The following is a 22,183-nucleotide window of genomic DNA, read 5'->3' as shown; positions in this document are numbered from 1 at the left end:
TGTGAAGCTAGCTGTAACATGTGGATCCATACATACCCGTCCGTCACACCGGGGTCAGTGTGGAGCCAGGTGTAACATGTGGATCCATACATAGCCGTCCGTCACCCGGGGTCAGTGTGGAGCCAGCTGTAACATGTGGATCCATACATAGCCGTCCATCACACCGGGGTCAGTGTGGAGCCAGCTGTAACATGTGGAGCCATACATAGCCGTCCGTCACACCGGGGTCAGTGTGGAGCCAGCTGTAACATGTGGATCCATACATAGCTGTCAGTCACACCGGGGTCAGTGTGGAGCCTGCTGTAACATGTGGATCCATACATAGTGGAGCCAGCTGTAACATGTGGATCCATACATAGCCGTCCGTCACCCGGGGTCAGTGTGGAGTCAGGTGTAACATGTGGATCCATACATAGCCGTCCGTCACACCGGGGTCAGTGTGGAGCCAGCTGTAACATGTGGATCCATACATAGCCGTCCGTCACACCGGGGTCAGTGTGGAGCTAGCTGTAACATGTGGATCCATACATAGCCTCCCGTGACACCGGGGTCAGTGTGGAGCCAGGTGTAACATGTGGATCCATACATAGCCGTCCGTCACCCGGGGTCAGTGTGGAGCCAGCTGTAACATGTGGATCCATACATAGCCGCCCGTGACACCGGGGTCAGTGTGGAGCCAAGTGTAACATGTGGATCCATACATAGCCGTCCGTCACCCGGGGTCAGTGTGGAGTCAGGTGTAACATGTGGATCCATACATAGCCTCCCGTGACACCAGGGTCAGTGTAGAGCCAGGTGTAACATGTAGATCCATACATAGCCGTCCGTCACACCGGGGTCGCCAGCTGTAACATGTGGATCCATACAGAGCCGTCCGTCACACCGGGGTCGCCAGCTGTAACATGTGGATCCATACAGAGCCGTCCGTCACACCGGGGTCAGTGTGGAGCCAGCTGTAACATGTGGATCCATACATAGCCGTCTGTCACACCGGGGTCAGTGTGGAGCTAGCTTTAACATGTGGATCCATACATAGCCGTCCGTCACACCGGGGTCAGTGTGGAGCCAGCTCTAACATGTGGATCCATACATAGCCGTCCTTCGCACCGGGGTCAGTGTGGAGCCAGCTGTAACATGTGGATCCATACATAGCCTCCCGTGACACCGGGGTCAGTGTGGAGTCAGGTGTAACATGTGGATCCATACATAGCCGTCCGTCACACTGGGGTCAGTGTGGAGCCAGCTGTAACATGTGGATCCATACAAAGCCGCCGGTGACACCAGGGTCAGTGTGGAGCCAGCTGTAACATGTGGATCCATACATAGCCGTCCGTCACACCGGGGTCAGTGTGGAGCCATCTGTAACATGTGGATCTATACATAGCCGTCCGTCACACCGGGGTCAGTGTGGAGCCAGCTGTAACATGTGGATCCATACATAGCCTCCCATGACACCGGGGTCAGTGTGGAGCCAGCTGTAACATGTGGATCCATACATAGCCGTCCGTCACACCGGGGTCAGTGTGGAGCCAGGTGTAACATGTGGATCCATACATAGCCATCCGTCACACCGGGGTCAGTGTGGAGCCAGCTGTAACATGTGGATCCATACATAGCCGTCCGTCACACCGGGGTCAGTGTGGAGCCAGGTGTAACATGTGGATCCATACATAGCCGTCCGTCACACCGGGGTCATTGTGGAGCCTGCTGTAACATGTGGATCCATACATAGCCGCCCGTCACACCGGGATCAGTGTGGAGCCAGCTGTAACATGTGGATCCATACATAGCCTCCCATGACACCGGGGTCAGTGTGGAGCCAGCTGTAACATGTGGATCCATACATAGCCGTCCGTCACACCGGGGTCAGTGTGGAGCCAGCTGTAACATGTGGATCCATACATAGCCGTCCGTCACACCGGAGTCAGTGTGGAGCCAGGTGTAACATGTGGATCCATACATAGCCGTCCGTCACACCGGGATCAGTGTGGAGCGAGCTGTAACCTGTGGATCCATACATAGCCGTCCGTCACACCGGGGTCAGTGTGGAGCCAGGTGTAACATGTGGATCCATACATAGCCGTCCGTCACACTGGGGTCAGTGTGGAGCCAGCTGTAACATGTGGATCCATACATAGCCGTCCGTCACACCGGAGTCAGTGTGGAGCTAGCTGTAACATGTGTATCCATACATAGCCGTCCGTCACACCGGGGTCAGTGTGGAGCCAGGTGTAACATGTGGATCCATACATAGCCTCCCGTCACACCGGGGTCAGTGTGGAGCCAGGTGTAACATGTGGATCCATACATAGCCGTCAGTCACACCGGGGTCAGTGTGGAGCCAGGTGTAACATGTGGATCCATACATAACTGTCAGTCACACCGGGATCAGTGTGGAGCCAGCTGTAACATGTGGATCCATACATAGCCTCCTGTGACACCGGGTTCAGTGTGGAGCCAGCTGTAACATGTGGATCCATACATAGCCGTCCGTCACACCGGGGTCAGTGTGGAGCTAGCTGTAACATGTGGATCCATACATAGCCGTCCGTCACACCGGGATCAGTGTGGAGCCAGCTGTAACATGTGGATCCATACATAGCCTCCTGTGACACCGGGTTCAGTGTGGAGCTAGCTGTAACATGTGGATCCATACATAGCCTCCCGTCACACCGGGGTCAGTGTGAAGCCAGGTGTAACATGTGGATCCATACATAGCCGTCCGTCACACCGGGGTCAGTGTGGAGCCAGCTGTAACATGTGGATCCATACATAGTGGAGCCAGGTGTAACATGTGGATCCATACATAGCCGTCCGTCACACCGGGGTCAGTGTGGAGCCAGCTGTAACATGTGGATCCATACATAGCCTACCGTGACACCGGGGTCAGTGTGGAGCCTGCTGTAACATGAGGGTCCATACATAGCCTCCCGTCACACCGGGGTCAGTGTGGAGCCTGCTGTAACATGTGGGTCCATACATAGCCTCCCGTCACACCGGGGTCAGTGTGGAGCCTGCTGTAACATGTGGATCCATACATAGCCGCCCGTGGACACCGGGGTCAGTGTGGAGCCAGCTGTAACATGTGGATCCATACATAGCTGTCCGTCACACCGGGGTCAGTGTGGAGCCAGCTGTAACATGTGGATCCATACATAGCCGTCCGTCACACCGGGGTCAGTGTGGAGCCTGCTGTAACATGTGGATCCATACATAGCTGTCCGTCACACCGGGGTCAGTGTGGAGCCAGCTGTAGCATGTGGATCCATACATAGCCTCCCGTCACACCGGGGTCTGTGTGGAGCCAGGTGTAACATGTGGATCCATACAGAGCCTCCCGTGACACCGGGGTCAGTGTGGAGCCAGCTGTAACATGTGGATCCATACGTAGCCGTCCGTCACACCGGGATCAGTGTGGAGCCAGCTGTAACATGTGGATCCATACATAGCCGTCCGTCACACCGGGGTCAGTGTGGAGCCAGCTGTAACATGTGGATCCATACATAGCCGTCCGTCACACCGGGGTCAGTGTGGAGCCAGCTGTAACATGTGGATCCATACATAGCCTCCCGTGACACCGGGGTCAGTGTGGAGTCAGGTGTAACATGTGGATCCATACATAGCCGTCCGTCACACCGGGGTCAGTGTAGAGCCAGCTGTAACATGTGGATCCATACATAGCCTCCCGTCACACCGGGGTCAGTGTGGAGAAAGCTGTAACATGTGGATCCATACATAGCCATCCGTCACACCGGGGTCAGTGTGGAGCCAGGTGTAACATGTGGATCCATACATAGCCTCCCGTCACATGGGGTCAGTGTGGAGCCTGCTGTAACATGTGGATCCATACATAGCCGTCTGTCACACCGGGGTCAGTGTGGAGCCTGCTGTAACATGTGGATCCATACATAGCCTCCCGTGACACCGGGGTCAGTGTGGAGCCTGCTGTAACATGTGGATCCACGCATAGCCTCCCGTCACACCGGGGTCAGTGTGGAGCCAGCTGTAACATGTGGATCCATACATAGCTGACTGTCACACCGGGGTCAGTGTGGAGCCTGCTGTAACATGTGGATCCATACAGAGCCTTCCGTCACACCGGGGTCAGTGTGGAGCCAGCTGTGACATGTGGATCTATACATAGCCGTCCGTCACACCGGGGTCAGTGTGGAGCCAGGTGTAACATGTGGATCCATACATAGCCGACCGTCTCACCGGGGTCAGTGTGGAGCCAGGTGTAACATGTGGATCCATACAGAGCCTCCCGTGACACCGGGGTCAGTGTGGAGCCAGCTGTAACATGTGGATCCATACATAGCCGCCCGTGACACCGGGGTCAGTGTGGATCCATACATAGCCGCCCATGACACCGGGGTCAGTTTGGAGAAAGCTGTAATGTGGATCCATACAGAGCCTCCCGTGACACCGGGGTCAGTGTGGAGCCAGGTGTAGCATGTGGATCCATACATAGCTGTCCGTCACACCGGGGTCAGTGTGGAGCCAGCTGTAACATGTGGATCCATACATAGCCGCCCGTGACACCGGGGTCAGTATGGATCCATACATAGCCGCCCATGACACCGCGGTCAGTTTGGAGAAAGCTGTAACGTGGATCCATACCGAGCCGCCCGTCACATGGGGTCAGTGTGGGGCCACCTGTAACATATGGATTCATACAGAGCCGTCCGTCACATGGGGTCAGTGTGGAGCTAGCTGTAACATGTGGATCCATGCAGAGCTGCCCGTCAGATGGGTCAGTGTGGAGCCAGCTGTAACATGTGGATCCATACATAGCCGCCCGTGACACCGGGGTCAGTTTGGAGAAAGCTGTAACGTGGATCCATGCAGAGCCGCCCGTCACATGGGGTCAGTGTGGGGCCACCTGTAACATATGGATCCATACAGAGCCGTCCGTCACATGGGGTCAGTGTGGCGCTAGCTGTAACATGTGGATCCATGCAGAGCTGCCCGTCAGATGGGTCAGTGTGGGGCCAGCTGTAACACGTGGATCCATACAGAGCTATCCATCCCACCAGAGTCAGGATGAAGGTGTCTATTTTTATTAGAGCTCCCCTAGCAGACAGCCGAAGCTGTCGGGTAGTGAATGACCTATTGTGAACTTGCAGCCATCCAGTGGTTGGCTTTTATTGTCACTCTCTTGTGCTCATTTGTTATTTGAAGGCTTGCCTTCCTCTTTTTGTGTTTGTCCCTCTCCTGGAGAGGCGTGGTTTGTAATCGGATTGTTTGGCTGACTTTTATCCTTGTATCCCCTCCAATACCCCCCACTCCCACACACTGTTGCTTCCCATCCTTCCACCTTATCGGCAAGAAGCACAGCAACAGGGATATTTAAGCTGCCGTATGGCTGAAGAGCAGAATTTAAGGATTGTTTTTGTTTGATATTCTGCATTCCACAAATTGCATGAAAGCACAAACTTTGGCATACACAGACATTTAAGACGCTGGGGGAAAGGTCGTCTGCTGCACTCAGCTGGCGTCTGAGGCAGAAGGTGTACTTAGTATAGCACTTCTCCTGGAGTCCCATAAATCTGTTCCTTGTGCTGCTAGAGAGGACTAAATGTCTGGATAATGTGGACAGTAAATTAGGCCTTGGCAAATGTCTGTCTGACATTCTGACACTTACTTTTTTAAAAATTCTGTTTGGTGTTTCTGGAGGTTAAAAGTATTTGAAAAATAAACCGTGCCATTTAGGAATATTGAAACCATTGAATTCAGTGTGCGGTTTTGAGATACTAAAAGACAACTGCTTGTTTTTCTTCCAGTATTTGAAAATGTTCTTTCTTTTACTTTTTTAATCAATAATTTACAGACCTTGTCAAAGCCAGTACCGCAGCACTCATGTTATAAAGGCAAGACCTGTTTACATTTCCAATGCTTGTTTATCAAACCTGCTGAGTGTAGAAATACCTGTCAAGGTGTTCTGGTGCTTAGCGTCTCCGGTGAACGATTCTAGGAAATAATCAGATTCTCAAGTGCCGGAGTCCGCGTGTTCGACTCCAGATATTTCAGCCACTGTAGCTCTCCAGTCCTCATCCTGGATAAAACAATCCTCCACCCCCGGCTGGGTTTTTATTGACTACATTTCTTGATGTGTTTTTATTCACCCGTTTCCCTATTTTCGTTTGGTTTTGCACCCATGTTCCCTTATTGTTTTCGTTTTTAATCCCCTCTTCCATATTTCTGTTAGTTTTTTTATCCTCTTCCGTTAATTTTGTCCAATTTTAGTCCCTCTTTGACCTTTTTGGTTTTATCCCCTCGTTGACCTTTTTGGTTTTATCCCCTTCCCTTTCTTGCTTTGGTTTTATCCTCTTCCCTTTCTTGCTTTGGTTTTATCCCCTTCCCTTTCTTGCTTTGGTTTTATCCCCTTCCCTTTCTTGCTTTGGTTTTATCCTCTTCCCTTTCTTGCTTTGGTTTTATCCCCTTCCCTTTCTTGCTTTGGTTTTATCCCCTTACCTTTCTTGCTTTGGTTTTATCCCCTTCCCTTTCTTGCTTTGGTTTTATCCCCTTCCCTTTCTTGCTTTGGTTTTCTCTCTTTCCTGCTTTGGTTTTCTCCCCTTCCCTTTCTTGCTTTGGTTTTATCCCCTTACTTTTCTTGCTTTGGTTTTATCCCCTTCCCTTTCTTGCTTTGGTTGTATCCCCTTACCTTTCTTGCTTTGGTTGTATCCCCTTACCTTTCTTGCTTTGGTTTTATCCCCTTCCCTTTCTTGCTGTGGTTTTATCCTCTTCCCTTTCTTGCTTTGGTTTTTTCCTCTTCCCTTTCTTGCTTTGGTTTTATCCCCTTCCCTTTCTTGCTTTGGTTTTACACCATTTTCACTTTTTCTTCCTGGTTTTCATCCTGTCCCATCTTTAAATTGTTTTTGGGCCCGCTTCCCTCTGCTTCTTAGTTTTGACCCACTCGTCCCTCTTTCTTCCTCTACTTTAATCTTTCTCCCCTCTTTCTTCCTCTACTTTAATCACATGTGTTCTAATCCCTCTCACCTCGTTAACCCTCTCTTTTTGTTTGCTATAAGCCTTCTTGTTTTTTCCACTGGTTTTAACTCGTTTCCTCTTTTCCCTTCATTAACGGTTTCCCTTTCTTCACATTTTAATTCTCACTTTCAACCTTTGTTTATAATCCCGCCTCCTTTCTTTTAACCCCCCTTCTCTGTTCCTTAAATCTCCCTCCGTTGCCCCTCTTACCTCTTCTACATAACACCTCTTTCTTTAAATGTGCCAAGTCTTCTCCCCATCTCTTCTCCTTCTTGCCTGCTCTCTTCGCCTCTTTCAATCCAGTTTCTCTTGCTCCCGTCTTTTATGTCCCCTCTTCCCATGTGACTGTTTTCCCTCTTCTCCATCCTCTTTATAACTCCTCTTCCCTCCTCTTCCCCTTTATTTCACTTATTCCTTGTTTTTATCTCTTTCCTTTCTTCCTTCCTCTGTTTTGCACATCACCCTCTCTCTCTTTCTCGCTTTCTCTCTCTCTCTCCCTCCCCTCATCTTTTATTCCTTCCTTGCAGCTCCTCTTCCCTGCTTTTCTTCTCGTGTCCATGTGTCATGTAGGTCACCAAATCTTGAGCACCCAAAAGCTCAACATCTCACCCAGGATTAGAGCTCCTCTTGTTGGGTGGTTAACATTCAAGGGGTCAGCAACACATAACAAGGATTGGCTAAACCAATATGTCTCGCCTATGCAGGAGTCGTTGACTTCACCAATGTGTTAGCCTTGGTGTACACCAATGTGGCTGCTGTTTAGCATCACTAAAAGTTAGTGGCGTTGAGAAAAGTCACGTGTCGTAGAGTGGAATGGCAAAGCGTGTTAAGTGGAGTGACCAGAGAGTCATGTATTAGAGCGGCATAGTGTGGAGACGCTCAGCGTGACATACACTGGAGTGGCATGGAGAAGAGTGGACTGGTGTAGAGTGCATTGGTGTAAAATATTGCAGAGTAGAGTGCAGTGACGCAGAATGCAGGTGCACAGAGTGGTGTAGAGTGCAGTAGCAGTGAGTGCAGTGGCACCTAATTCAGCGGCATGGTAATGCAACATCGTGGAATGCAGTGGCGTAGATTAGAGTGGTGCATGGTAGAGTGTAGTGACGCAGAATGCAGTGGCACAGTGGCATGGAGTGCAGTGAGGTGGAGTGGTGCAGAGTAGTCTCAAGTGATATAGAGTGCAGAGTAGAGCAGAGTGCAGTGGTGTAGAGTAGAATAGAATAGTACAGAGTAGAGTATAGAGTCATAGTCTGCAGTGCCATAGAGTGCAGTGGCTTAAAGTGAAGTAGCGTAGAGTAGTGCAGAGTGGCATAAAGTGCAGTGGCAGAGAGTAGAATATCAGTGCAGAGGTGTAGAGTTCAGTAGGGTAGAGTGCAGTGGTTAAGAGTAGAGTGGTGTAGAGAAGATGGTTTCAGAATAGAGTGAAGAGGCATAGAGTGGAGTGCTACAGGGTAGAGTGCAGTGGTGTAGTGTGCAGTGGCTTAGAGTAGATTAGAGTGGTGAACAATGCATTGGCATAGAGTGCAGTGGAGTAGAGTACAGTGGCAAACAATGGAGATGTGCAGAGTAGATTGGTGTGTAAGCTGGACTGGTGTGGCGTAGAGTGCAGTGATGTAGAGTAGAGTGGTACAGGGTAGAGTAGAGAGGTAGAATGATGTGCCATAAACTGGAGTGGTGTAGATTAGTTCAGCCAAGTGGTGTAAAGTGGCATAGGCTGCAGTGGCATAGAGTATGGTGATGCAGAGTAGAGTGCAAGTTTGTGGAGTGGCGTGGAGCGGTACAGAGTAGAGTAGAGTAGAGTGGAGCGGCTTAGAGTGGAGTATTCATGGTGCGGCAGCACACTGCCATTACAGACAACACATTCTCAATTGGAATGATCATTACATTGTGACAGACATACAGTTTCACTAATAAAGCTATACAGTGCACAAACGAAAATGTGTGGAAATTGCATCACCTAGTGTAATGATTTGTTTTGATCATATTAAAGTATTAGTTTCAAACACACTTCAGAAATAAAGTATTTTTATAATTATTATGTGCATATTGTTATGGCTTTTAGCTGAAAAGGATGTTTGTCTTAGCACTGCAGATAGTTTGTGTAGCCCTGAGACCCAAACTGAAGGGTCAAGCCTTTAGAGTGGGCAGCCTCGAACTGTCACCAGGCTCAGGGAAACAGGGCTGTCTTTAAAAGCTTTCTAAAGGCCGTGCAATTTTCCTGGCTGGGGAAAGCTGCAGCTAAGTTGTTCCTTCACCTGGCAGTGACAAAGGCCCCTGCTTGCCGCCTCTCTCATGCCATTGATTTTGGGCACAGATAGAAGCTTGTTATCACTTGAAGAGAGTGCCCCAGAGGGCATCTGAAGCGGTAAATGATTTCTTGCTAGCATGTCTCTTTGCCTCAAATGGCCTTTTGGGCTCTTACAATAGCTTAAATTTGATCTACTGCTTTACGAGTGCTCGTGCAGTCTCTGGAGGCCGGGACATATATGTGCATTTATGACTGTTCTTGGCTTCTTTGCCACCTGAATGACCTCATGTGATAAAGAAGTTTTTACCTGGAACCACAATACACAGAATTACATTCCACTTTAAGAGCAGTGATGGAGCAGCTGCGGGAGAGCCTCTGTTGGCGTAAGCTGTGGTAGAGCCATTAACTGTATAAGCCGAGCTGGAGCCCGCAAGCAAGGGAGGGTTGGCACAAGATGTGGCCAATGGTGCTGATGCTGTTGACGACTGCGGCAGACGAGCAGTGATGCACAAACTCTTTCATTGCCACTGAACCTCTTTCCATCTTGCGGAACGAAGGGCCAGCATACATCAACAAATGAATGACTTTTCACCAACCAACCAGGCACCTGCAATCCAGCTCCCTTCTCCTTGCAGCTACCCCCTGGATCTGCTGATCTAACAGTGGAGGAGGCTTCTTCTTCTCATCTGGCGTCCAAAGCGTGGAACAATCTTCCCATGCACCTCAGGAATGCCTCATCACTCTGGGAATTCTGAAAAGGACTACATACATGGTTGTTTGAATAAACAGAGCACTGCAAAGCAGCTACCAAATTCAGCGCCTTGAGACCCTTATGGGTGATATGCCGCGCTTTATAAATCCTGATTGATTGATTGAATGATGCCTGTGCACTCATCAATGTCTCCGGCACTGCATCATTCTTGGGTTTGTGTGCTTTTAATGTTTTTCAGCACTTGGGAATCTTCTCTACAATTGAAGGCTTAGCAGCTTTACCTCTTAGAAACTTTAACCCATCAACCTCGTTTGTGCCTTTTCACCAGCACTGAACCAGCCACTGGCCTCACACTTCATCCTGGTGGCTATCATGGTTTCTTTTGCCACAAGTCAAGCGAGCAGTTGTCACTTTCAGCTTCTGTATAATTTGACTTTTGCAGTCCAAATTTTAGAAAATGACTTAACTTCTTTGTCAAAACTGTTGATATTGTGTCTTTTAGACACCAGCTACCCCTTTAACTCCAAGGGTGACTGTGTCTTTGCTTTGGGCCCTGTCCAGCCCTCCACTGACTTCCGTCTTGGATCAGAAAATGCTCCTAGTCTGCAGAACAAGAAGGAATGAACATAAATGCCTTTTAAATTTGTTATACCAAAGCATCACCAACTGTGTAAGCTCCAAAGTCCATACCAGGCGTCTCTAATGAGTAGCTTGTGACCTATGGGTAGCTCTCCAGCTGCCTAGAGGTAGCTTTTCTGTGTCAAGTCCAGCCTACTAAATTAGAAGCTTTTGCTTGGCTAAATTAATATGTTTGTACCAAAATTGAAACTTGTTTATTCGAAATGAGAATGTGTATAACCAAGACTGATAAGCTGATGGTTGAATGTTCTAAATATATTTAAAGCTTCTGTTTGAGTGATAAATTATGTGGCTTCGGGGATGTTATTTCTAATACTATTACCTTGGTGCCAGGAACATTTAAGCTATGGCTGTTATGTACTAACCATGTAAAGGCATTTCAGATTGCCAAAGCACTTTTTTTTTTTTTACATTACTCCTGGCTACCTTGCGTGATGCAGAGCTGATCGCTATGGATAATTGTGTAGGGGGGGAACTAAAAACCTAGTCTGAAGTAATCACTATTACGATACTAATGATAGCAGCTTGGGGTGGTTTTATTAACCATAAGTAATTCTCATAACAAAAAAGGTTGGAGACCCCCAATCCTGCTCCATACCATATGAGAGGAGATACGAGAGGTATGGCCAGACAATTCACTCTAGATATGTTCATTGCTGTCGCAGTGTAGATGCAAGATATTGTCAGGTCCCTGGGAGTATCGACCTGTTATATGATTGTGGCCTGGGGAGCACTGGCCCAAGTTGCTGTCAGGTGTATGGGATCATTGAACCAAGATGATTTTGTGAAAGCATTGACCAAGGTATGGCCATGGCCTTGGGATCATTGACTCGGGGTATGGCACGACCATTGGAGCATGAGGCCAAGATATGGTCATAGCCCCCAAAGCATTCACCCAGATATTGTGAAGAGCATTAGGGCTTTCACCTGCGATGCAGTCAAAGCAGTACCATCCGTCTCACTTCTAGTAAGAGCGCTAGGATCCCATATATGGTCAGAGCTGTGGAAACACCGACCCAAGATACAGTAAATGCCTTGGGAACAATCACCTGAGATATGGTGAGAGTATTGTGAACACAGAATCAAGGTCCTGCAGAGGTCATGCCAGCATTGATCCTGGTGTAGGAATGATTACAGTCATGGACCAAAGATTTGCTAAGGCTGTGGCAGCGCTGGTTCAGTATAATCCAAAAACCGTAGGAACACTGACAATACGCCACGTAAAGAGGATCAGAATATTGAAACAACTGCACTGCTGGGCTCAACACACCGGGTTGACACAACCCTAGAAAAACAACCCTGGTGCCAAAAGTTCATGAACCGCTGTATCTGATAGAGACTTCTAGTTGCAGATTCCTTACATTAGAATTTCCAGAGGCGCCTCAGACTGGATTCTGAGACTTTTCTTTCAGCAGTATCCTTGCGTGCCGTCAGGGGGCGTCGGGCAACTCTGCGTCCGTCGTTGGTGTTGTGGTCACTGTGATCATGCTGTGTTCGTATATAGGCACCACCCCGGCGTGCTGACGTCTGTTCTTTTCTTTCATCACCAGCCTACGCGCATATCTGGATAAGTGCTACCCTCAGTTGCTTTTTGACTGAGTTTTTGACGTTTTGTTGAACTTTTTTGACCTCCTGGTGCATCAACATGTGGTCCCGGAAGACCGGATTCAAGCCGTGTGACTCCTGTCACCACATGATGACGGTGACTGATCCGCACCTCGTGTGCTTGTGGTACCTGGAGCATGACCACAGCCCTAAGTCGTGCTCCAAGTGCTGGGCTATGAACCCGAAAGCTTTGAGGGAGCAGTGCCTAAAGCTTATGGCGGCCCCGGTGCTCAGCTCCATGTCACTCCTGGTCATGCTCGAGAGGAAGGTCGTGAGACTGCTCGCTGAGCCATCACCACTCATCCTCCTCCCACTCCAAGTCCTTGGGGCATTCGGGACACAAGAAGAAGTCAAAGAAGGACAAACGTTCTTCGACTTCACCCTGTAACTTGGACAGTATGACGCAAGAGGAGCGTCTTCGTTCTAGGCCTCCATCCTCAGAGCCTGCCTCTGGGTGGCCTCTGCGCTTCCCATAGTTTCCGGGAGCCAGAGCCACCCCTGCCCAACTCAGAGCTTTATGAGGCCATGCGCCACATTTTTGGGCAATCCAACCCTCCTGTGACGGCTTCAGCTCCTGAGGGCACCACAGAATCCATTCCCAGATCCGAGCTGACGCCGGTTGTGCCATTGCGACCTTCCACGGCACAGAAGTTGACACTCCAGACTACGGATGGCTTCACGATCGACATCGACCCCCACACTCTTTCTCGACTCAAACACGGAGCCGGAACAACATCGCCTGGCACAGATTCTGACTTCGACTGAGACCTCCTTCCCCAGGTTGGATCCTGACCCTTATGCCTATGGGTACAGGTACAGGGAGAGTATTGAGGGGTCACTGGTCCTTTGGAATACCAGTTAAATGACCCTGATGTAGACTGGGCTCAGGGATTGGGTGAAGCCAGTGGTTTAGACACTGACTCTGGCATGCTTCTCCCTCTACCATGGCTAATGGAGTCTATGGAGGAGGGAGCCTTATATTCAGTGGTGGTGAGGAGGGCAGCTGAGGTCCTCAGACTCGAGTTGTCTTCCATGGCTGTCTGGACTAATTTCCTGACAGAGGTGCTTTAGCCCGGGACTTCGAAGTTTGAACCCCTTTTGCCCTTCAATTAAGCCCTCACTGATGTCCTGCTGCGGACGTGGTCTAATCCCAGCTCGGGGGCTCCTGTCAGCAGGACAATTGTCCGCCGCCAATGGCCTGCCCCTAAATTCCCGACCCAACACCCTACAGCTGAGAGTTTGGTCATCCAGGCTTCTTCCTCTTCTAACGCATTCCCTTACGCACCACCGGACAGGGAATCAAAAAGACTGGACCAACTTGGGAAGAAAATGTTCTCTTCCTCCAGTCTGGCATTGCAGTCCGTGAACACTGCATGCCTACTCCCATACTTTATGGGATATGGTTGCGCAGGTGCTGCCACAGGTCCCGGGGGGCCTGGGACATTCTTTCCCAAGCTGTTGCTGACTTGAGGGATGCAGCCAAGTTCATGATTCGTTGTGGGCTGGAAACGACCGACTCACTAAGCAGATCAGTGGTGTTGACGGTGGCCTTACGGCGCTACACTTGGTTGAGGGTGTCTGGCTTTTCGAGGGATGTCCAGCAATCTTTTATGTACATGCCCTTCGAATGCACCCATCTCTTTGGAGACAGAGCGGACTGCGCACTCAAGTACTTTAAGGAGTCCTGGGCTACATCTCAATCCCTTCGCTTCTCAGCTGCTCCTCGCCCCGCAGCTTTTTGCCCCTTTTGTTGCTACGGAAGGGGCACCCAACCACATCCATTTCCCTCCAGCCACCGTGCCATGCATGCTGTCCAGCCTCTGCAGGGACGTGGGATCCAACATTCCTGTGGATGAGGGAGCCAGCAGTTGACCCAGTTCACAATCAGACAGGTAGGTTTTGCAAATTGTCAGAAGGGGCTGCGCCCTCCCCTTTGAGACTACCCCTCCGGCCATGCCACCATCCTACAATTCAGATGACGGAGGATCACTTGGCACTTCTCTGCAAGGAAGTTACAGCCCTCTTGGCCAAGGGAGCCATAGAGAGGGTCCCTGTGCAAGACTTAGATCGTGGTTGTTATTCCCCCTTCTTTCTGATGCCCACAAAGGACAAAGGCCTTTGCCCTATCCTAGACCTCTGGTCCCTCAATCTCTTCCTCAGGAAGGAGAAGTTCAGAATGTTCACTCTGGCTCAGGTCCTATCTCCCCCGGAGACTGGATAATAGCATTGGACTTGCAGGGTGCCTACTTTCATATTCTGTTCCTGCCTGCCCACAGGCGTTGCTTGCGGTTCGTGGTAGGTCACAAGCACTTTCAGTTTACCGTGCTCCCCTTTGGCCTTACCAGCACCCCTCGAATGTTCACAAACATGATGGCAGCGGTCTCAGCTCATCTACACCAGCTAGGGGCTTCAGACTTCCCCCTACCTTGATGACTGGCTGTTGAAGGAGGGCTTGCCCCAGGCTGTCGTCTCCCACCTCCAGACTACGGCGAACCTCCTGCATATGCTGGGGTTCACTATAAACGTGCCGAAGTCACACCTGACTCCTTCTCAGACTCTCCTTTTCATCTGAGCCTTTCTGCACACAGTGCAGTTTGGGGCCTATCCTCCTGAGCAGTTTGTCTGCAATCTTGGCTTTCCTCAGACTACCTGATCAGCCCTCCTTGTTCAAATCTTCCATTGTTGGGAATTTTCTCAAAGGTCTTACCCATGTGTATCCACTTACCCCGTTCATAGTGCCCCAGTGGGATTTGAACCTGGTATTCACGTTCCTTATATGTGCTCCTTTTGAGCCCCTTCATAATTGTTCTTTTTGGCTTCTCACTTTAAAAACAGTCTTCCTTGTAGCCATTACCTCTGCACGTAGAGAACGTGAGCTTCAAACTTTTTCTTCAAAGCCACTCTTCATCTCTGCCCATCCTGACAAAGTGGTGCTTCGTACCAGGGCCTCTTTCCTACATAAAGTGGTCACACCCTTTCATGTAGACTTATCCATCACCTTGCCAAAACTTTTTACGCACCCCAAATCCTTCTCATGAAGAGGAGGGACTCCACCGCCTGGATCCTAAAAGAGCGCTGGTGTTCTACCTTAATCATACCAAGACTTCTGGCTGGACGATTAACTCTTTGTTGGTTATGTGGGTGCGAAAAAAGGATGGATGGTGCAGAAAAGGACCATCTCTAGATGGGTTGTTCTCTGTAACAAACTGTGCTATGCTTTGGCTAAGAAGCAACCCCCTGAGGGTTTGCACACTTATTGTACAAGAGCAACTGCTACAACCACTACATTAGCACTCAGAGTTTCAGGCCTGGACATCTGTGAGGCAGCAACGTGGGCGTCCCTGCATATGTTCACTAAACACTACTGCCTGGACAGTCAGAGCCGCAGGGACGGCTACTTTGGCCGTTCGGTCCTGCAGGACTTTTTAGTATGATCTTAGTTAACAGACCCTCCTCCGAGGATGATATTTCTTGGGTATGTATTCTAGGATAAGGAATCTGGAACTACAAGTCTCTATCAGATGAACAAGTTACCTTCAGTAATGAATTATCTGGTAAAGACATATTCTAGTTGCAGATTCCTTGCTGACCCACCCATCCTCCCTGCTCTGCAAACTGATTTCTAGGCACAGGGACTTCTTTCTTTTTAGGGCCCTAGTTCTTGCGCACTGGGATCAGTGTTCTTCATAGCTCTGCGCTTCTGGCGTGAAAAGTCATGAAAAGAAATTGACGCCAGTACCCATGGGTGTCGCCGATATACAACTGCAACGTCATCACAGCAACCACGATGCCAACGCCGAATGCAGAGCCGGCCGAATGCGTGCAAGGTTACTGCTCGAAGAAAAATCTCCGGATCCAGCCTGATGCCTGGAAATTCTAAGGTAAGGAATCTGCAACTAGAGTATGTCTCTACCAGATAATTTTCTACCGAAGGCAAGTAACTTGTTCAACAATACAAATTGGTGGCCAGTCCAGAAAATAAAAACATAACACTTCTTAAATTTCATCAGTTTTTCATTTTTATTTTGCAAGTTCATATCCTTATGTACGTAACATTACTTCCAAAATTCAGTGTTGTTTGTTAAATGTTATTGAAGTAGTAGAGCCAAACCGCTTCAAATGTCAGTGCCTTCCCTTTCCATTCACATCAAGTGCAATAATTGGTTTTGTTGATATTGTACGGCCATCACGTTTCCTGGCACAACGTGAACTGCTGCTGCTTCTGGGGTATATCCTCAGGAGCTAATACATCAGAATATCCTTCCAAAAGCTGCAGAGCTCCCACCATCACAATAATGCTTGCAAAATGATCTTAAAAAGACCCTCTATACCCCTTCTAAGGAGATCTTTTGCTTTTTCAAAGCTTGATTCACCAATTATCCTAAAGATGCAACATTCACTAATTAATGATCCTGATTTTCACCGCTCTTGTGAGCGGCTGGAGGGACGGTGAACGTGTGGTGGTGATCTGGAAGGTCAATAGAATGAATTATTAGTTCATGAAGAGAAACGGGACATCTAACCTGATATTGACATAGAGGAGCATGAAATGGTGAATTTTTTATTTTGTTTTTAAATAATTGAATATAGCTCTTAATAATTTTAATTAATTATAAAATGTCAGAAATAAATATAAAAATGATAGTGAAAATACAGTTTAAATTATTTTTAGATAATATCAATTAAATTAATCTACTTTATTTGTTAAACATTGAATCAGTTGTTTAAATATGCTGTAAATATTGTATTTTTTCAGATATAGCTTACAAATTATTTTAGTTGAATTTACATGTGTATTTTACATTAATATATTTTTAAGCTTTTATTAAACGTCCTAATTTTTCCTTATACTTTCCCACAAAAAGATCTCTGCCCCCTGATGGAAGAGTCTCCGCTCATATCTAACATGTTGCTGGTGGTAAATTTACAAATGTAAATCCTGTCGTAGCAGGCACCGCCCCCTTTTTGAGAGGTTGGAGACATGCAAATCTGCACCTAGTAGTACATTTGCACTCTAAAGTGGTGTAGGAAGTTGGCTCTGTATATACTATATCAAAATGAGATATAGTGTGCACAGAGTCCAGGGGTTCCCCAGGAGGCTTGACAGAGGCAATAATAGATAATACTGATGCTCTGTTTGTGGTAGTGTGGTCGAGCAGTTAGGCTTATCAGAGGGTAGTGTTAAGCATTTGTTATACACAGGCAATAAATGAGGAACACACACTCAGACGTAACTCCAGGCCAATAGGATCTTATAGAGAAAAATGTATTTTTGTTACTTTATTACTAGAACCGCAAGACTCAGTTCAGAAGTAAATACTGTTGCAGGTAAGTACTTAGCATAGACATCAATGTAACTTTGTTTCACTTTAGTCAACTAAACAGTTTTTAAGAAAACAGAGAATATCTGTTTTAAAAGTGGACACTGCACTGTCAGAACAGTTCATGGGGGAAGAAAATAAAGTACAGTTTTAGAGGTAAGTACACGACTTACAGTTCCAGTTTCCAGGTTATAGGTAGTCCACCGTTGGGGGTTCAAGTCAACCCCAAACACCCACCACCAGCAACACGAGTCCGGCTGGGTGCAGAGATCAAAGTTGAGCAATTTTAATGTGGGCTCCTATGGAGACTCGGGTACTCAGAATTTGGTCTACCAGCAGCTAAGCACCCACGGTTCGGAGGGCAGACCAGGAGGGATTAGAGGAGCACTGGAGGGGCCCCATGTAGGCACCAATCCCACACCCTCAGCGGCACTGGGGCGGCCAAGTGCAGGGTGCAAACCGAGCATCGGGTTTCCAATGAAACTCTATGAAGGGACCCCGTGGGTCACTCTGGCGCTGCAGGCGAGGTCCAGGGGGAATATCTCGGGCACACCACCGGTCGGACAGGGAAGAGGGCCGCCTGTTGATCGTTGCTGCACCAGGTGACGATTTCTCGAAGGCCTGGGAGCTACGGGTGCAGTGGGTCCTTTGGCGTTGGTTATCGTCATCCAGGTCAGTCGGGGTCCTTGGGATTCCCTCTGCAGGTGTCATCATGGAGGGGTGGAGAGGTCAACCCAGGGAGGGCACTTGGTCACCGTCGCCTGAGGGTCCTCTCTGGGCGGTTGGGCCACCTCGACTCGGGCCGTGGGCGTCAAGTGCAGTGTGGTTATGACTCACGCTTCTGGAGTGAGGTGAAAGTCCTTCAGGAGATGTTTCTTCTTCCGCTGATGGCCACTGTCCACTGGAGTTCTTGATCCTCTGTGATGCAGGCAGTCCTCTGGAGGTTTTTCAGAGGTCCCTGGACCTGCAGGATGCGTTGCTTTGCTTCTGCAGGTTCTTTGAAACAGGAGATAGGCCGGTAGGGCTGGGGCCAAGTTAGTTGTTGTCTTCTTTCCTTCTCTGCTTGGGTTTCCGCTAAGCAGTCCTTCTTGTGAGGTTGTCAGGAATCTGACCAGCTTGGTTCAGGGAGCTCTTAAATACAAGATTTAGGGGCGTTTTAGGGGTCAGAGGGCAGTAGTCAATGGCTACTGTTCCTGAGGGTGGCTACACCCTCCTTGTGTCCACTCCCTTTGGGGAGGGGGGCACATTCCTATCCCTATTGGTCCCTGTCCTCCAAACCAAGATGGAGGATTCTGCAAGGAGGGAGGTCGCTTCAGCTCTGGTCACTTTAGGGGTGGTCCTGGCTGAGGTGGTGACTCCTCTTTGTTTTTCCTAACTATCCCTCTGGACATGCCGCCAAAAGTGGGGCTTTGTCTGGGGGCTGGGCATCTGCACTAGCTGGAGTGCCCTGAGGCATTGTAACACGAAGCCTGACCCTTTGAGGCTCACTGCTAGGTGTTACAGTTCCTGCAGTACGCACCTCCACCCAGTGCAGGCCTTGTTTCTGTCCTCAGAGAGCACAAAGGCCCTCACCACATGGGGTCAGAAACTCGTCTCTCAGCAGCAGGCTTGCACCGACCAGTCAGTCCTGCACTGAACAATTGGGTAAAATACAGGGGGCATCTCTAAGATTCCCTCTGCATGCATTTTATTTATAAATCCCACACTGGCATCAGTGGGGGTTCATTGTGCTGAGAAGTTTGATACCAAACTTCCCAGTATTCAGTGTAGCCATTATGAATCTGAGGAGTTCGTTTTTACAAACTCCCAGACCATATACTTAATATGGCCACACTGCACTTCCAATGTCTAAGAATGAACTTAGACACTGTAGGGGCATATTGCTCTTGCAGCTATGCCCTCACCTGTGGTATAGTGCACCCTGCCTTAGGGCTTTAAGGCCTGCTAGAGGGGTGACTTACCTATGCCACAGGCAGCATGTGTGTGCATGGCATCCTGAGGGGGATGCCATGTCGACTTTGCCTTTTTCTCCCCACCAACACGCACAATCTACAATGGCAGTGTGCATGTGTTAGGTGAGGGGTCCTTTAGGGTGGCACAACACATACCGCAGCCCTTAGGGACATTCCCTGGTCACAGGGCCCTTGGTAACACTGGTACCTTTTACAAGGGACTTATCTGTGTGCCAGGGGTGTGCCAATTGTGGACACAATGGTACATTTTAGGTGAAGGAACACTGGTGCTGGGGCCTGGTTCGCAGGGTCCAGCACACTTCTCAGTCAAGTCAACATCAATATCAGGCAAAAAGTAGTGGGGAGCCATTTTCCTACAAGTGGCAAATCCCAAAAAGTGTCAAGTTACTGCTAGGTGCAATTGTAAATCTACACCTTTGTGAATAAGCCCTTAAAGGTTTGGGGTTGTTCCTGGAGGCCGTGTATACAGACCCTTCCTCTGCATCCAGGTGTTGAGGGGGTGTATTTGTCTTTTTCACACAGCTGTAGGGCATCTATGGGTTACCTCAGATACAACTGAAGATGCTGTGGCCAGCGTACAGTTGAATCGTGGTGATTCCTACTCTAGGCCGTCCTGTCGAGCTGAGGAAGATGGATGGCGAGGCCTAAACGCAACGAAAACATCTTTCATGGGGTTTCGCTACTTAGAGGATTCGCTTCCACCCAGCCACCCCCTTGTTTTTCACAATCTCTATGACTGGATGTAAAACCCTTGAGAATTGGATTTTAAACGCTGGTGATTATGGGAAGGGGTCGGAGTTGGGGGTGAGGCTGTTTCCGAATATAAAGCTTCAGCGTGTGTGTGCAGTAACCGAAGAGCTGTTTCTACATCCTTCTGGACGCCTCCCGACAGGGGGCGAGCGTGTGAAGCACCTTAATGGCAGGGTTTCTCAATGTCCATCTTTATCACCATGCACTCCCTGTGGGAGGATGGGGCTGGTGTGTGTGTTGTGTTACTTTAATGAGAGCCGCCTCTCCTGGGCTCTGATCTCTTCCAGATACCCAAAGGGACCACGGTCACCCTGAGGCTGCCTCTAAGACTATGGTTACTTTGTAGTTACTAACCTTTATCTCCAGTCTTCTAGGTGGGGGTTGAGGGGAGCGCGTACACAGTGAAGCCAGCAGTGTTAAAGTTTGTAATCGTCCCCTCCCTGCCCTCCATGGGTTGTGTGCACTGAAGCTACTTATTCATCCAGCAGTGTTAATGTTTATAATCGTCCCTCTCTGTCCTCCATGGGTTGTGTGCACTGAAACCACCTATTCATCCAGCAGTGTTAAAGTTTCTAATCGTCCCTTCCCTGTCCTCCGTGGGTTGTGTGCACTGAAACCAGCTATTCATCCAGCAGTGTTAAAGTTTGTAATCGTCCCTTCCCTGTTCTGCATGGGTTGCGTGCGCGCGCATGCACTGAAGCCACCTGTTCATCCAGCAGTGTTAGTTTGTAATCATTCCCTCCCTGTCCTGCATGGGTTGTGTGCGCGCGCGCATGCACTGAAGCAGTGTTCCAGTTCCTCCTTGACTTGTAACCCAGCTACGAGGAGCGCGCACGCTACCTGGACTCCATCATCCAGCACCACCTGGAGCCCACCATGTTCGAGGACTATGCGGCACAGGTCTTCTGCCCGGCACCCAGCAACCACCTGCCTCCGGACTCGGGTAAGCCCCCTGACCCTGTTCCATTGTGACCTGCCAGCTATGGTGTGCTGCAGTCTGAGCATCTGCTGTGAGTGGTGAGAGTGGCCATTCCTCCCAGTGAGGCAGTGCACAGATACCCTCGTAGGACCACACTGCACTGCACTGCACACAGCTGGGAAAAGGCTGGAGGGGTCACTAATCCCTGTGGTCCAGCAGCCTGCAGGGGTCGGGGCTCGCCGGTGGCGGCTTCAGGAGACCAGTGGCCCCACCGTAGGCTCGCTTCGGTCACGAAGGGCTGCCCTAGCAGATGCCCTCTGCCTGCCGTTCTCTTAGAAGAGTAATAAACTGGGGTCCAGGGATCCTGGCAACTATTTCAAGGTGGTCCCATCCTGAGAAGTGGTCAATAAATTCTTACTCGAACCTGGACCTCCAGCACAATATAATGTACACTGCTCCCATCCCAGTGATGATCTGCACCACTCTGCACTCATTGTGAGACATGCGCCTCCCTTCTCTGATAGCACACACCACTCCTATCTCACCGATGAGACGTGCTTCTCCCATCCAATAAAACACTGATCCCATCTCACTGATGAGACATGCGTCTCCCTTCTGTGATAGCACACACCACTCCTATCACACTGATGAGACGTGCGTCTCCCATCCAATAATACACACTGCTCCCATCCCAGCGATGAGACATGGGTCTTCCTTCTCTGATAGCACACACCACTCCTATCACACTGATGAGACATGCGTCTCCCTTCTCTGATAGCACACACCACTTGTATCACACCGATGAGACGTGTTTCTCCCATCCAGTAATACACACTGCTCCCATCCCAGTGATGATCTGCACCACTCTGCACTCACTGATGAGACATGCGCCTCCCTTCTCTGATAGCACACACCACTCCTATCTCACCGATGAGACATGCTTCTCCCATCCAATAAAACACTGATCCCATCTCACTGATGAGACATTCGTCTCCCTTCTGTGATAGCACACACCACTCCTATCAC

The 22,183-nt window shown here is 49.3% G+C and overlaps 1 protein-coding gene across 7 annotated transcripts in view; it reads left to right on the top strand.

The window, feature by feature from the left end:
* RALGAPA1 (Ral GTPase activating protein catalytic subunit alpha 1) overlaps positions 1–22,183 on the top strand; it is a 623,631-nt gene that overhangs the window by 569,466 nt on the left and 31,982 nt on the right. For all 7 annotated transcript variants that reach the window (XM_069209127.1, XM_069209123.1, XM_069209128.1 and 4 more), the window contains one exon: positions 21,057–21,181. In XM_069209127.1, the coding sequence (XP_069065228.1) occupies positions 21,057–21,181 (125 nt within the window). The remainder of the gene's footprint in view (positions 1–21,056; positions 21,182–22,183) is intronic.

Source organism: Pleurodeles waltl, chromosome 9, assembly GCF_031143425.1.
Source record: "Pleurodeles waltl isolate 20211129_DDA chromosome 9, aPleWal1.hap1.20221129, whole genome shotgun sequence".
Taxonomy (NCBI): domain Eukaryota; kingdom Metazoa; phylum Chordata; class Amphibia; order Caudata; family Salamandridae; genus Pleurodeles; species Pleurodeles waltl.
Note: the sequence above shows the minus strand (reverse complement) of the source record. Positions and strands in the feature narration are given on the sequence as shown.